The sequence below is a fragment of the Vulpes vulpes genome, chromosome 8 (assembly GCF_048418805.1).
Source record: "Vulpes vulpes isolate BD-2025 chromosome 8, VulVul3, whole genome shotgun sequence".
Classification (NCBI taxonomy): Eukaryota; Metazoa; Chordata; class Mammalia; order Carnivora; family Canidae; genus Vulpes; species Vulpes vulpes.
In genome coordinates, this window is record NC_132787.1 from 80,707,676 (window position 1) to 80,720,128 (window position 12,453).

The 12,453-nt window shown below is 32.8% G+C and overlaps 1 protein-coding gene across 5 annotated transcripts in view; it reads left to right on the top strand.

Moving 5' to 3' along the window:
- The window catches only part of SOS1 (SOS Ras/Rac guanine nucleotide exchange factor 1), a 144,592-nt gene that overhangs the window by 73,498 nt on the left and 58,641 nt on the right, over nucleotides 1–12,453 (top strand). For all 5 annotated transcript variants that reach the window (XM_072767250.1, XM_072767249.1, XM_026018914.2 and 2 more), the window contains exons 3-6: nucleotides 2,458–2,589; nucleotides 4,534–4,698; nucleotides 6,529–6,738; nucleotides 10,401–10,544. In XM_072767250.1, the coding sequence (XP_072623351.1) occupies nucleotides 2,458–2,589; nucleotides 4,534–4,698; nucleotides 6,529–6,738; nucleotides 10,401–10,544 (651 nt within the window). The remainder of the gene's footprint in view (nucleotides 1–2,457; nucleotides 2,590–4,533; nucleotides 4,699–6,528; nucleotides 6,739–10,400; nucleotides 10,545–12,453) is intronic.

The window sequence follows — 12,453 nt, forward strand, 5'->3', positions numbered from 1 at the left end:
CTCTTTGGGCTTTAAAAAAAAAAACTTTTAAAATCTATAAAATAATTGTAAAAATTTATTGTGCTCTATTAAATTTGCCACTACAAGGGATAAAGTGATTCTTTCAACTTGGCCTTTTCACATTTAAGGCACTTTTATTTTTTGACCCTACCAGTTTTCCCATACATTGACTCTGATTATTACCTCCTAAATATACAGTTGGTAATTTTATTCCAGTAACATACTAAGAAGTAAGTTTAAAATGTATTTTTCATCAATATTATTTTCCCTTTCTTGCTTCCTCTTTTATCATTCCTGATTTTCTTTCCCCTTCTTTATCAAAACAATAGATAAACTTGGAATTAGGTGGATACAACTGAGATGGGAAGGGATTGCTATTCTTTTTTCTTCCACCTCTATTCCTGTCTCATTTGCCTCTGTGATTCCACCAATGTCTTTTTTTCCCCAAAAAGACATATGTTCAGTATATTTAGAATTGGCATACTGAGTTCAGCTTCTCTTCTGCTTTTCTCTCACCATTATACACCAGTGCTTTTTAAGATTCTAGGTCATGACCCATTAATAAGTCATAAAATCACTTTAGTGCATTGCCCAACATTTTTTTTTTAATTTTTCTTTATTTATGATAGGCACACAGTGAGAGAGAGAGGCAGAGACACAGGCAGAGGGAGAAGCAGGCTCCATGCACCGGGAGCCCGACGTAGGATTCGATCCCGGGTCTCCAGGATCGCGCCCTGGGCCAAAGGCAGGCGCCAAACCGCTGTGCCACCCAGGGATCCCCCTGCCCAACATTTTTTAAATGAATAGAAAATATCAGTGCATTGCATCTAATAAGGGCAGGTTCTGTTTTATGAACTTTGTTCCAGCTTAGTATGTGTATGATGTGTTAGGATGTAATGTGAAATGTATTAAGAATTTATTATTTTTAGGAGGCCTGGGTGGCTCAGTGGTTGGTTGAGCGTCTGCCTTCAGCTCAGAGTGTGATCCCAGGGTCCGGTGATTGAGTCCTGCTTCGGACTCCCTGTGAGGAGCCTGCTTCTCCATCTGCCTATGTCTCTGTCTCTCATGAATAAATAAATAAAAATCTTTACCAAAAAATTTATTATTTCTTACTCTGAGTTGAGGGGGAAAAAAGAAAGAAAAAGAAATTAGCAATCCACAGGGCTATCTATAATTGTTACTTTTGGACTACCAAGTTGTTTCCAGGGAAAAAGGAAAAGAATTTTTGCTTTGGATGTTCCTTTCCACCGTTTTCCCCTTCTCTTTTCTCCTTTTTCACCTGCCAGACTACCCCCAATATTTTGGACCTCTATACTGCTTGTATTATATGAAGATATACTGTCCTGGCAAATAGCTTTTCAACTAGGCATTTCAAAAAGTATGTGAAATTATAATTACAATAATTTCTTTCAACACACCTCTAATTCATTAATTAGAATTGAAACGATCACTTCTTATGTTGGGCAGCTGATTTAGCCTTAAACGTAGATGAAGAGAAAATTTATTTAACTGGAATAGGTTGAACTATTCTTACTTTATACATTTGTTCTTAACATGTCCTAGAATCAACATGTTTTCCCCCAGAGTATCACATAGCAATCTTTTTATTTTCCATTTTAATAGCAATTGACAAAAGTTTTTATTCAGACTTGTAATGAGTGATGTTTAATTTTATCTAATAGTTTTTACGTACTACTAGTTTCATACATGTGTTTAAATTATGTTAATAGCGACCTCTACTGGCTTTAACTATGGTATCCTGAAAATGGAATTTAAAAACTTAAGAGAATGTTTTGAAGTGAATTATATTAAAGTATTAAAGTATGGAAATTCAGCTTTTACATTAATATGAGTTCCTTCACTTGCAGTGGAAATTCTAACTGAATAAGTACTAGAAATTATTTTGTTAAAAATTAATGACCTATGAAGGATTCAAAATATAAAAATTACTGTTACCAAGTGTAGACCCTTGATTCCATGATGTGTAAATAGTTTTGAAGTTAGGTACTTTAGTATGATGAATAAAGTGAAGAAAAAAATTCTTAGAGGTTTCAATTGCAAAATACTACTTGAGGTTATGATTGGTGTTGAAAAGACAAATGAAGGAGAATTGGGTTTAGATATATGCTTCTTGAATTTAGGTCTTGTTCTTGAGATTTTATATACTCAATGGTTATTCTAATCATTCTTGTCATTAGCTTTATCACAGTGAAGTTGAAATTCAGAATGTGATTTTCCCCCGAGATAATATAAGAGATATTTAGTCTCTTACTTGCCTAATTAAGAAACTAATACATTGACAGCTATAGTTCTCTTAGCTTAAGTATGTTTGTAGTATAAATTATACCACATGTGAAAAGCCTGCTTTTGATATTCTTTGATTTTACAAGTAAATGGTAAGTGAAGAGCACTATTTAATGTATTTGTTGCTTAGTTGTTATTTTCCTATTTTCCAAGGAACGTGTTCAAAAAAGTTTCCCTCATCCAATTGATAAGTGGGCAATAGCTGATGCCCAATCGGCTATTGAAAAGAGGAAGCGAAGAAACCCTTTATCTCTCCCAGTAGAAAAAATTCATCCTTTATTAAAGGTAAAGCTGAAATACTGCCTTCTTGCCTTTTAAAAGCAAAATAAAACCCATGATTTTCAAACATTAAGAATATATTTTTATGGATGATAGTGAATTGAAGGGTGAAATTCTCTCATATTAATTTTTCCAGGAATTCTTGTTGTGGGGAGGGATGATATAATAGGAAAGTATAAGTTGGGCATCGTGATTTAAAGTAACTTCATACCAACAAAAATATGCAAATTGAAAAGACTAAAAGAAAAGTTACAATTGTGGATTTTATTCATCTCAGGTGTTACTATAATCTCAGAGAATTTATAAAACTCCTTGCTTGTTGGTTAGACCTAAGTGTCCTTATAAACCTTTCACATCATTATGTGTGAAGGGACCTCTGTGAGGCTGAGGCATACACAGAGCTACGTGTAAGCTTTGAATAAAAACTTTCTAAAGGTTATCTAAACTACCCAGTCCTCTCTTCATTTAAATCAGTCAGCTGAATCTCTCCAGAACTAGTAGAAAGAATAATTGCTGGAAGCTCTTATTTATTTAATAAAATGAACAAACTAATTATTAACACTCACATAAAAAATATAGGGGCTATAGTAATTAAAACCTTAACAATACTTTGATATCCATAATTTTGTATAAACTATAACACAACCAGAATGCTAAATCTTACATATATTATCTCTAAGTGTTATTACTCCACAGAGTTATTCTCATGCCCAGTTTGTAGATGAAGTGACTGAGGCAGAAAGTAATTGAGTGACTTTGAGTTCATGTTCACAGGGCTCAGAGTGATAGTGTCAGGAAATGTAGATCTGTTTGATCTTGTTCAAGATTTAAGATTAACACTTGGATAATATTTAGGACTGTAAAAGGTTATGTTTTGTATTTGGGTTGTTGGAATAGAAATATCTGCCTATGTCTTAACTGGTCTGAGGAAATAAGTACAAGTTATAGAAAATTACTGAACTCTATTAGTAATTGCATACTTCTTTATAATTCTCTTCATGATTTTTACCAGCCATACATTAAATTATATTCTAAGAGAATTAACAAATCGAGGTATATGCATGCTGTATTAATAGTGATCCTAAACTGAATTTTGTGATCTGTTGTGGATATCATTCAATTTATTAATACATCCTTATCACTATAAACATTTTATAGTTTTTACAAGTCTTTAAAGGTAAATGCCACCTGTCCCCAATTTAAGTAAACTTTTTATTTCAAAGGTTTTTTTAAATTGGATTGTTTAGAAAATAGAATTTGTTTTCCTGTAGGCATTAGTCAGCCCCACAAAATCCCATACATCCTTTGAATTCTAATCATACTATTTAATAACATGCTCTTAATAACCACTGTTGTTCAGTAGAACATAGCATGATTTTTTTTTTCCCATAGAAACAGTTATAGTTACCAGGAATGTGCCACTAGGGTTTTGGGATCCCAGGTTCTTTTGGAAAGAAGAATAGAGCTATAAGGCTAGTAGATATTCCCAGATACCAGTAATATATTAACTTTTGTTCTACATAAAGATAAAATTTATTTTATATTTATTTATATAAATTTATTATTTTATTAAATAATTTATTATATAAATTATTTTATTTATAGTTTTACTTATTATAGTTAATTCCAAGTTTCCTGAATTAGATAAAGTGAACATTCCCCTACCCCCAAACTGGGGCTTCCCTTCCTAGATTAAGGATGATCTATTAAGTAATCTGTACTACTTAAGTATTTTATATGATCATAGGTAATTTTGCCTTACCTTTGCTTAGCTTGTATTTCCAAATAGCAGTATGTATATTATTCACAGATGAACCTACAATTAAATGTTGTTGATAGTCACAGGCCTCTGTAAAAATTAAGCTAAATTGTATGCATTGTTTCTTTTTAATCGGTGTGTCAAATTTATAGTATATGATTTTTAAGCCTGTTTTTCTTTTAATTTTTCAGGAGGTCCTAGGTTATAAAATTGACCACCAAGTTTCTGTTTACATAGTAGCAGTATTAGAATACATTTCTGCAGACATTTTAAAGCTGGTGGGGAATTATGTACGGAATATACGGCATTATGAAATTACAAAACAAGATATTAAAGTGGCAATGTGTGCTGATAAGGTAGGATACTGATCTTCTCTATGTTTTGTTCTTAAATTTTTATTCCTGATTTATTGGATGCTAATCTGTTCAGACAATAAAATTATATATTGTGTTAGGATACATTTCCAGTAACCCAATAGCAAGTACTCAAGATAACACTTTATGGAAATAGGGTATTATTTATAGTACTAAACTGTTTAAACATGTCATGCAGTTTTTCTTTGTGCTCTTGCAGATAGGGTTAATACTGGTAATAATCTCTTATTAGTAAAATTCTTTAAGTTATTTAGATCGGGACACTTAGAAGATTATGGATTTTGAAAATATAAAAATGCTTAACTCTTGAGTTTTATTTTAATACTTAACTATCTGTAGATACTACTTGTATGGTTTTATTATAATAATATTAAGAGCAAACATTTATTGAAAGTTAAGCATATATGAAATTTATGTAATTTGGTCTTTATGGTATCACTCTAAGGTAAGATGCTCTTATAAAAGGGAAACTAAAGTTCAGAGAGATAAAGAAATTGTTCCTGAATTTTCTGAGAAGTTTTAAAGCCTAGACTCAAACTCTAGATTTGAGTCTAAAGGTTTTAATTATCATGCTAGACTGCCTCAGTATTTTCATAGTATAAAAATAACTTTGCAGAAAATAAAATATTTTCTGATGAAGGATTTCAATCCATTTTTTCTCACTATACTCTTACTGATTTGGAATATTCTTTCTGATTACTAAGTTCACTTAATTATGTTCCAGTCTTCTTTGTTCTTTCAGAATGTGAACATACAGGATTAAAAAACACCTGATCTGAGGAAGGATTTCAAATATATTGATATTTTTAAAGGAATAAGTATTTGGTTTTTAAAATAGTTATCTTTTCAGTAAATGTAAAATATTTGACACTTCTAAATAAATTAGATAAGTATTTTTGAGTACATACTATGAGCTCACACAGGGAGGAAATACAAAAGAAGTGTAAAACAAGGCCCCAGGGGTGCCTGAGTGGCTCAGTTGGTTAAGCATCTATCTTAGACTTAGATCATGATCCCACGGTCCTGGGATTGAACCCCATGTCTTGCTCCCTGTTCAGCAGGAAGCCTCCTTCTCTTTCTGCCCCTCACCCTGCTCATGCTGGGATCAAACCCCATGTCTTGCTCCCTGCTCAGCAGAAAGCCTTCTTCTGTTTCTGCACTCACCCTGCTCATGCTCGCTCTCTCTAAAATAAATAAATAAATAAATTCTTTTAAAAAACACAAAACAAGTCTCCAGAGTTGGTGAAGGAGAAAACTTACATTTGTGAAACAAGCAGAAAATAATCCAAGATAAAATATTACTTCACTTTGTTGTAGGGATAATCACACAGAAATTTACAGAAATGGAGAGATGAGGTTTAGCAAGAATAATAATAGTAGACTTCTTTGAAGAAACAGGACTAGTTTTGATCAATTTCCAACAAATGTAGTTAAGGAGGCCAATTAGCAGACTGTGAATTATCAGATACAGAGTGATGAGCCCTGGAATGAGGTAGCGATGGCAAGGGTATAAAACAGAAGAAACTAAGAGAAATCCAATACAGGATTTGAGAACAAATTTGAAGTAATAGGTTAACAAAAGAGACAGACAATACTAGTATTAGTAGAGAACTTAGAGAAAGCAGTTTGTGATATTAGATGGGGAATTCTGTTTTAGAGAGATACGGAGGTGACAGAGGCAGTATAGCCAAGAAGAGATAATTGTGTACCTGCTTTTTATCACTTAAGAACTATATTCAAAGAGCAACTTAGGGTGCTTAAGTTTGACTATAGATTCATATTTTATTGTATTTGTTTTATATTTCTGTTTAGGTATTAATGGACATGTTTCATCAAGATGTAGAAGATATAAATATATTATCTTTAACTGATGAAGAGCCTTCCACCTCAGGAGAGCAAACTTATTATGATTTGGTAAAAGCATTTATGGCAGAAATTCGACAGTACATAAGGGAACTAAATTTAATTATAAAAGTTTTTAGAGAGCCCTTTGTCTCCAATTCAAAATTGTTTTCAGCTAATGTAAGTATTGTTGTATTGTGTACACATACATCATTGCATGTGTTGATCATTTTACATGACAACTCAGATTTGAAGTTGTGTAGTTCATGATTGCTAATTTGTCATATTTTTAAGTTGTGGGATTTAATTCATAGTGACTATGATCTCATAGTTGCTACAGTAGTTTGAATAAATTCAACACCAAAAATTAAAAGACAAAATCTAAACTCTAGATTGAACTCTAAGTGCAAATGAACTTACAGAATCTTCTTTGTACTCCAAGGAATAAAGCTTCTTGTTAAGGTGGAAGATGTTTTTTGTTTAATTTGACTCATTTATTTGAGTCATTCAACTAACACTTCATCAGTGCTGCCTATATATGTTGTTAGGCATCATATAGTACTTTACAGTAGGGATTCAAAGATGAATAAAAACAGTTCCTTCCCTCAAATTGAGTCTAGTCAAGATTGAAATGTAAACTTAATATTAAATTGCAGTATAGTGTGGTAATTTCCACAATACAAGTATGACAACAATATTTTGAGGAACAAAAGGAGAGAGCTTATGACATTGAAAATTAGAGAGGGATCACTGATCTTACAATAGTAATCAAACCAGCCTACTCAATGCTGGGGAAATGCTGAGTGGTAAGAACAATTGAAATTGCCAAAGAGAGTTACATTCTAGTAATTCTTAGAGGTCTACCCATGGATGACAGAAAAGTAGTGCTCACTATAGAAGCACCAACTGGGGCTTGAGTTATGGCACTGATTGACCATTAAAAGTTAGAGGATTCATTTATGAGTTGCACAAATCTTTATATGGAGTTTTAAAAAACCACTGAATTGTTCACTTTAAATAGATGAAATGCATTCTATGTGAATTTTACCTTAATAAAGCTGTTTTTAAAAATAAAAGAATGAAGGGGCACCTGACTGGCTCTGTCAGTGGACATTGCAACTCTTGATCTCGGGGTTGTGAGTCCAAGCCCTACACTGGGTATAGACATTACTTAAAAAAAAGGAGTAAAGAATAGGCAAAGATTTCTTAAGACACAAAAATTAAGACCATAAAATAAAAAATTAACGAATTGGACTTCATTAAAATGAAAAACTTTTGCTCTTCTAAAGACATTGTCACAAAATAAGCCACAGATTGGTAGAACCTATTTGCAATACATATATCTAATAGGACTTGAATCCAGATTCTATAAAGAGCTTTTACAATTCAGTAATTGGAATAACAGCCTGATAATTTTAAGTGGGCAAAAATTCACACACTTTGTGAAAGAAGTTATACCAATGTCTGAAAAGCACATTGAAAGCAATGCTCAACATCGGTAGCCAGAAGGGAAATGCAAAGGCCACATAAGGACCACAGTGAGATACTACTACAAACTCATTAGATAGAAAGGCTGTGATTAAAAAGACTGACAATACCAAATGCTGAAAAGAATGTGGAGCAACTGCTTATGGGAATGTAAAATTCCCTCATTGTTTGTGAGAATATGATCTAGTACAAATAGTTAGGAAAAGAATTTGGCTGTTTTGTGTAACATTAAACATAAACTAGCCATACTACCTGCAATTCCACTCCTAGGTTTTTACCCAGAAGAAATGAAAACATGTCCACACAAAACTTGTTTGTGAGTGTTCATAACAGCTTTATTTGTAATGGCCCCAAACTGGAAACAACCCAAATATCCACCAGCAGGTAAATGGATATACAAATTGTGGTATGTCCATGCAATGGAATACTATTCAGAATTAAAAGGAATGAAGTAGTTATAAAAGCAACAATATGGATGTATCTCAAAAACATTAGCCAAGAAACTAGACAAATAAGAGCAAATAACATCTTGACCTAAATTGTTATATTTTGAGATGTTTTCATATGAGAAAGTACCAAAAATGTGCACAATATGAAGGTAATTTACAGCAAGAAACAAATACACAGCTTATTTTATTTTTTGCCTTTATGTAAGCAGATGAGCAGAAGGCTATTCATTACTTTGGTTGATGTGTCATATATATTTTGGCTAAAAATTATAGGAAGTTGTTCCTCTGAGGGAGTCTTTTAGGGGGTGAAGGCAGGGGAATAGCAGTATTGGCTCAGATTCAAACTGGCATCACCATAAACCCTGAATACCAGGGTGGAATGGAGTCAGCCTTTTATAGTTGAAATACAATTTTTTATTCACCATTGTATGCACAAATCCTTGAAAATAAAATTTCTTTCCCTAAAAAAAAAAAAAAAAGGATTTCATTTGTTTAATATTCTAGAATTCTAATCTGTCTAATCTTTGACAAAGCAAATCACTGGTTTCCTGAGGGCAGTAGTGGTGATTAATGGGGATAGGGCAGAAGAAAACTTCTTAAGGTAATAAAACTGTTTTATATCTTGACTATGGTAATAGTTTTAAGAGTGAATAACTACATAAAATCTCTTCCAAATATCCAATATATATTATTGGATATGAATCATGCCTCAGAGTTGATTTGACGAAAAAAATACAGTCACTACTAAAAATAATCAAATAAAAAATATAGTAACTGAATAATTGTAAGTGAATATTTGTTTTTCAATTGCCTAGACATTTTTCTAAAAGTTAAAGTTTTCTAAAAGTTAAAATATAAGACTGATGGATTTTAATGTAAAAGTACAAAATTGATATGGTTTCAGATTCCACATTGTAACTAACCTTTAAGAAACTACCATTTAGGGGTACCTGGGTGGCTCAGTTGGTTAAGTATCTGGTTTCGACTCAGGTCATGTTCCCAGGGTTCTGGGATTGAGTGGGTTGTGGTTCCCTGCTCAGCAGGGAGTCTGCTGCTCCCTTTCCCTCTGCCACTCCCCCTGCTTGTGCTCTCTCTCTAATGGATAAATAAAATCTTTTAAAAAAAGAAACTACCATTTGTTGAGTTTTGGTATAATATCATAAAAGGCTGTTCCCTCCATTATATATGAAATGTCCAGAATGGGCAAATCCATAGAGATGGAAAGTAGATTAATGGTTGCCAGCCTCTGGCAGAAAACAAGAATGGAGAATACTGCTAATGAATGTAGACCTTCTCTGGGGTGAGGAAGATACACTGGAATTTGATAGTGGCAATAACTGAACAGCTCTGAATATGTGAAAACCATTGAATAGTGTTCTTTAAAGGGTGAATTTTATGGTGTGTGACATATCTCAATAAAGAAACAGTACTGAAAAAGATCTACAATTATTTGAATAATTATTAAAATATTCCTCCCTTTTTCAAGTATCTGTGTAAAACTAGATTTTCTTTGTATGCTTTGATCAAAAACAATGTATCACAACAGATTAAATGCAGAAATATATGTGAAAATCCAGCTGTCTTCTATTAAGCTAGACGGTTGAGATTTGCAAAAATGTAAAAACAATGCCATTTGCTTCATTCACTCAACTGTTTTTAAAAAATGGTTTTCATAAAAGCACTATATATTATTTTGAGAACCCCAACCTAAAGAAATGTATTTGCAAATTATACACCTTTGCAAAAAAAATTCTTGAATTGTCTTTTACTTGGATTTATAAGTTGTTAAAATTTCTCACTGTACTTGCCATGTTAAATTTCATGATTATAAAATGACTTATTGGCTCAAAATCTGTTTTTTATTATACAGCCCAATTGACTTAATGTGTTTTTTCCTCCCAACAGGATGTAGAAAATATATTTAGTCGTATAGTAGATATACATGAACTTAGTGTAAAGTTACTGGGCCATATAGAAGATACTGTGGAAATGACTGATGAAGGGAGCCCCCATCCCTTAGTAGGAAGCTGCTTTGAAGACTTAGCAGAGGTAAGTACTTTAATTATACACCAAAAAAAATTCTGCGTAAAAGCTGTACATTTGCATTAAAATTGGAATCTTAATTCTTATTTCCAGCTAAAATCCTGGATATTGACTGCTGACTACTTAGCCGTATTAGTCTGTTCCTTGTAGGCTCATTGTCAACATTTGTCTCTTTATCTTATGAAACACACAAAAAAGTAGTCTCTCATCTATTATAAAAAAGCAGATCCCACAGAGGCAAGGCGTTTACACCTGACAATCCATTATCTTTTCTTCTATGACAAAGCTAAGAAAAGTCCATCAATGCCCTTTCATTGAAGAAGCCATGGAAGCTGGACCTGAAGTTAGACTACTTGTGTTCCAGTTTAAATTCTGCTACTTATTAGTTGTATGTGACTGTGGGCAATTTATCTCCAATCTCTAAATCCCCATGTCTGTATTTCTAAAATAGGCATAATAATAGTAGGACTCAGGATTTTTGTGAAAATTAAAGTAACCTACCTAAAATATTTAGCTAATCACCTTCATTACTATAAGCTATGATAACCGTACATTATTATTTAGAATAGGAGGAATGAAGTGAATAGGAGAATCAAGACTAGGACCTAGATGATTCAGATGTTATGGGGGTGGAAAAATAGTAACCACCTCCTTGGGTATTCAAATTCTAAAATATATGAATTAGTCCAAATGAGTTAGCATTGATAGTTATTCTGAGATCTTTAGCTCTTACTTCATTCTAAGCCTAAAATCCATAAATACAGGGTGAGTTTGGTAAAAAAAAAAAAAAAAAAAAAATTAAGATTTTCAGGATATTTTGGTAAGCTTAAGTTTCGTTAGGGCCCCTCCACTCTTGCTTCAAACACATAGAAGTCATAAAGTATATTACTTTTAAAAGAAGGAATATACATAACTAGACTCAAAAATAAGATTAGAAATAAACATTCAAGGTAATAAGCTCCGATAGTTGGATGTTCAGCTCTTAAGGACAATGAAGACTAAATGTACTCCATGAAAGTGAGCAAGACTTCTTGCTGTAAAACCCTGATCATAGGAGGATACCAGGGAAATCCTATCAACTTCCTCCCTGCAAGGTTTTATAGGAAGTCGTAGACTTGAGGTAAGAAAACAGAAACACTACATTATATCAAAAAAACTTTAAAACCTAACAAATTATCCTACAATATCAAGCCCGTACGATGATAGAGCTTACAACCCCAAAATCTGTTACAGAGCAGGTTTGGGTCTGGAAGAGTGATCATAAAGGGATAGGAGAGAAAAAAAGGAAACCAAAAATTAAAAGCCTCCCCCTGAAAAGTCTATAGTACAGAAGAGTACTGTACTATAGACTTAGTATAGTACAGAATATAGAATAAAGTATAGGGATCCCTGGGTGGCGCAGCGGTTTGGCGCCTGCCTTTGGCCCAGGGCGCGATCCTGGAGACCCGGGATCGAATCCCACATCGGGCTCCCGGTGCATGGAGCCTGCTTCTCTCTCCGCCTGTGTCTCTGCCTCTCTCTCTCTCTCTCTGTGACTATCATAAATAAATAAAAAATTAAAAAAAAAATTTAAGTATAGAATATAGGAAAATCAACAATTAGAAAATAAATTCATTCCAGATGAAATTAATTTTGTACAATAGACATACAAAGAGTTTATAAAAGATGTTTAGGATGCTCATATAAATGAAGAAATACCATTTTTAAAGAAGATGTTGTGAAATAAAAATCAGTGGAAACAAAATAAGAACAGGTAAGTATCGAAACAATTAGGATATTGGGAATTAAATATAATTAAAAACTCAGTATGTAGTAAACATTTGCTAAACCTAGTTTAAGTAGAAAATTAATGAATTGGAAGAAGGAATTAACTAAAAATATGACACAGAGAAACCACAATTAGAATATGAAAGAA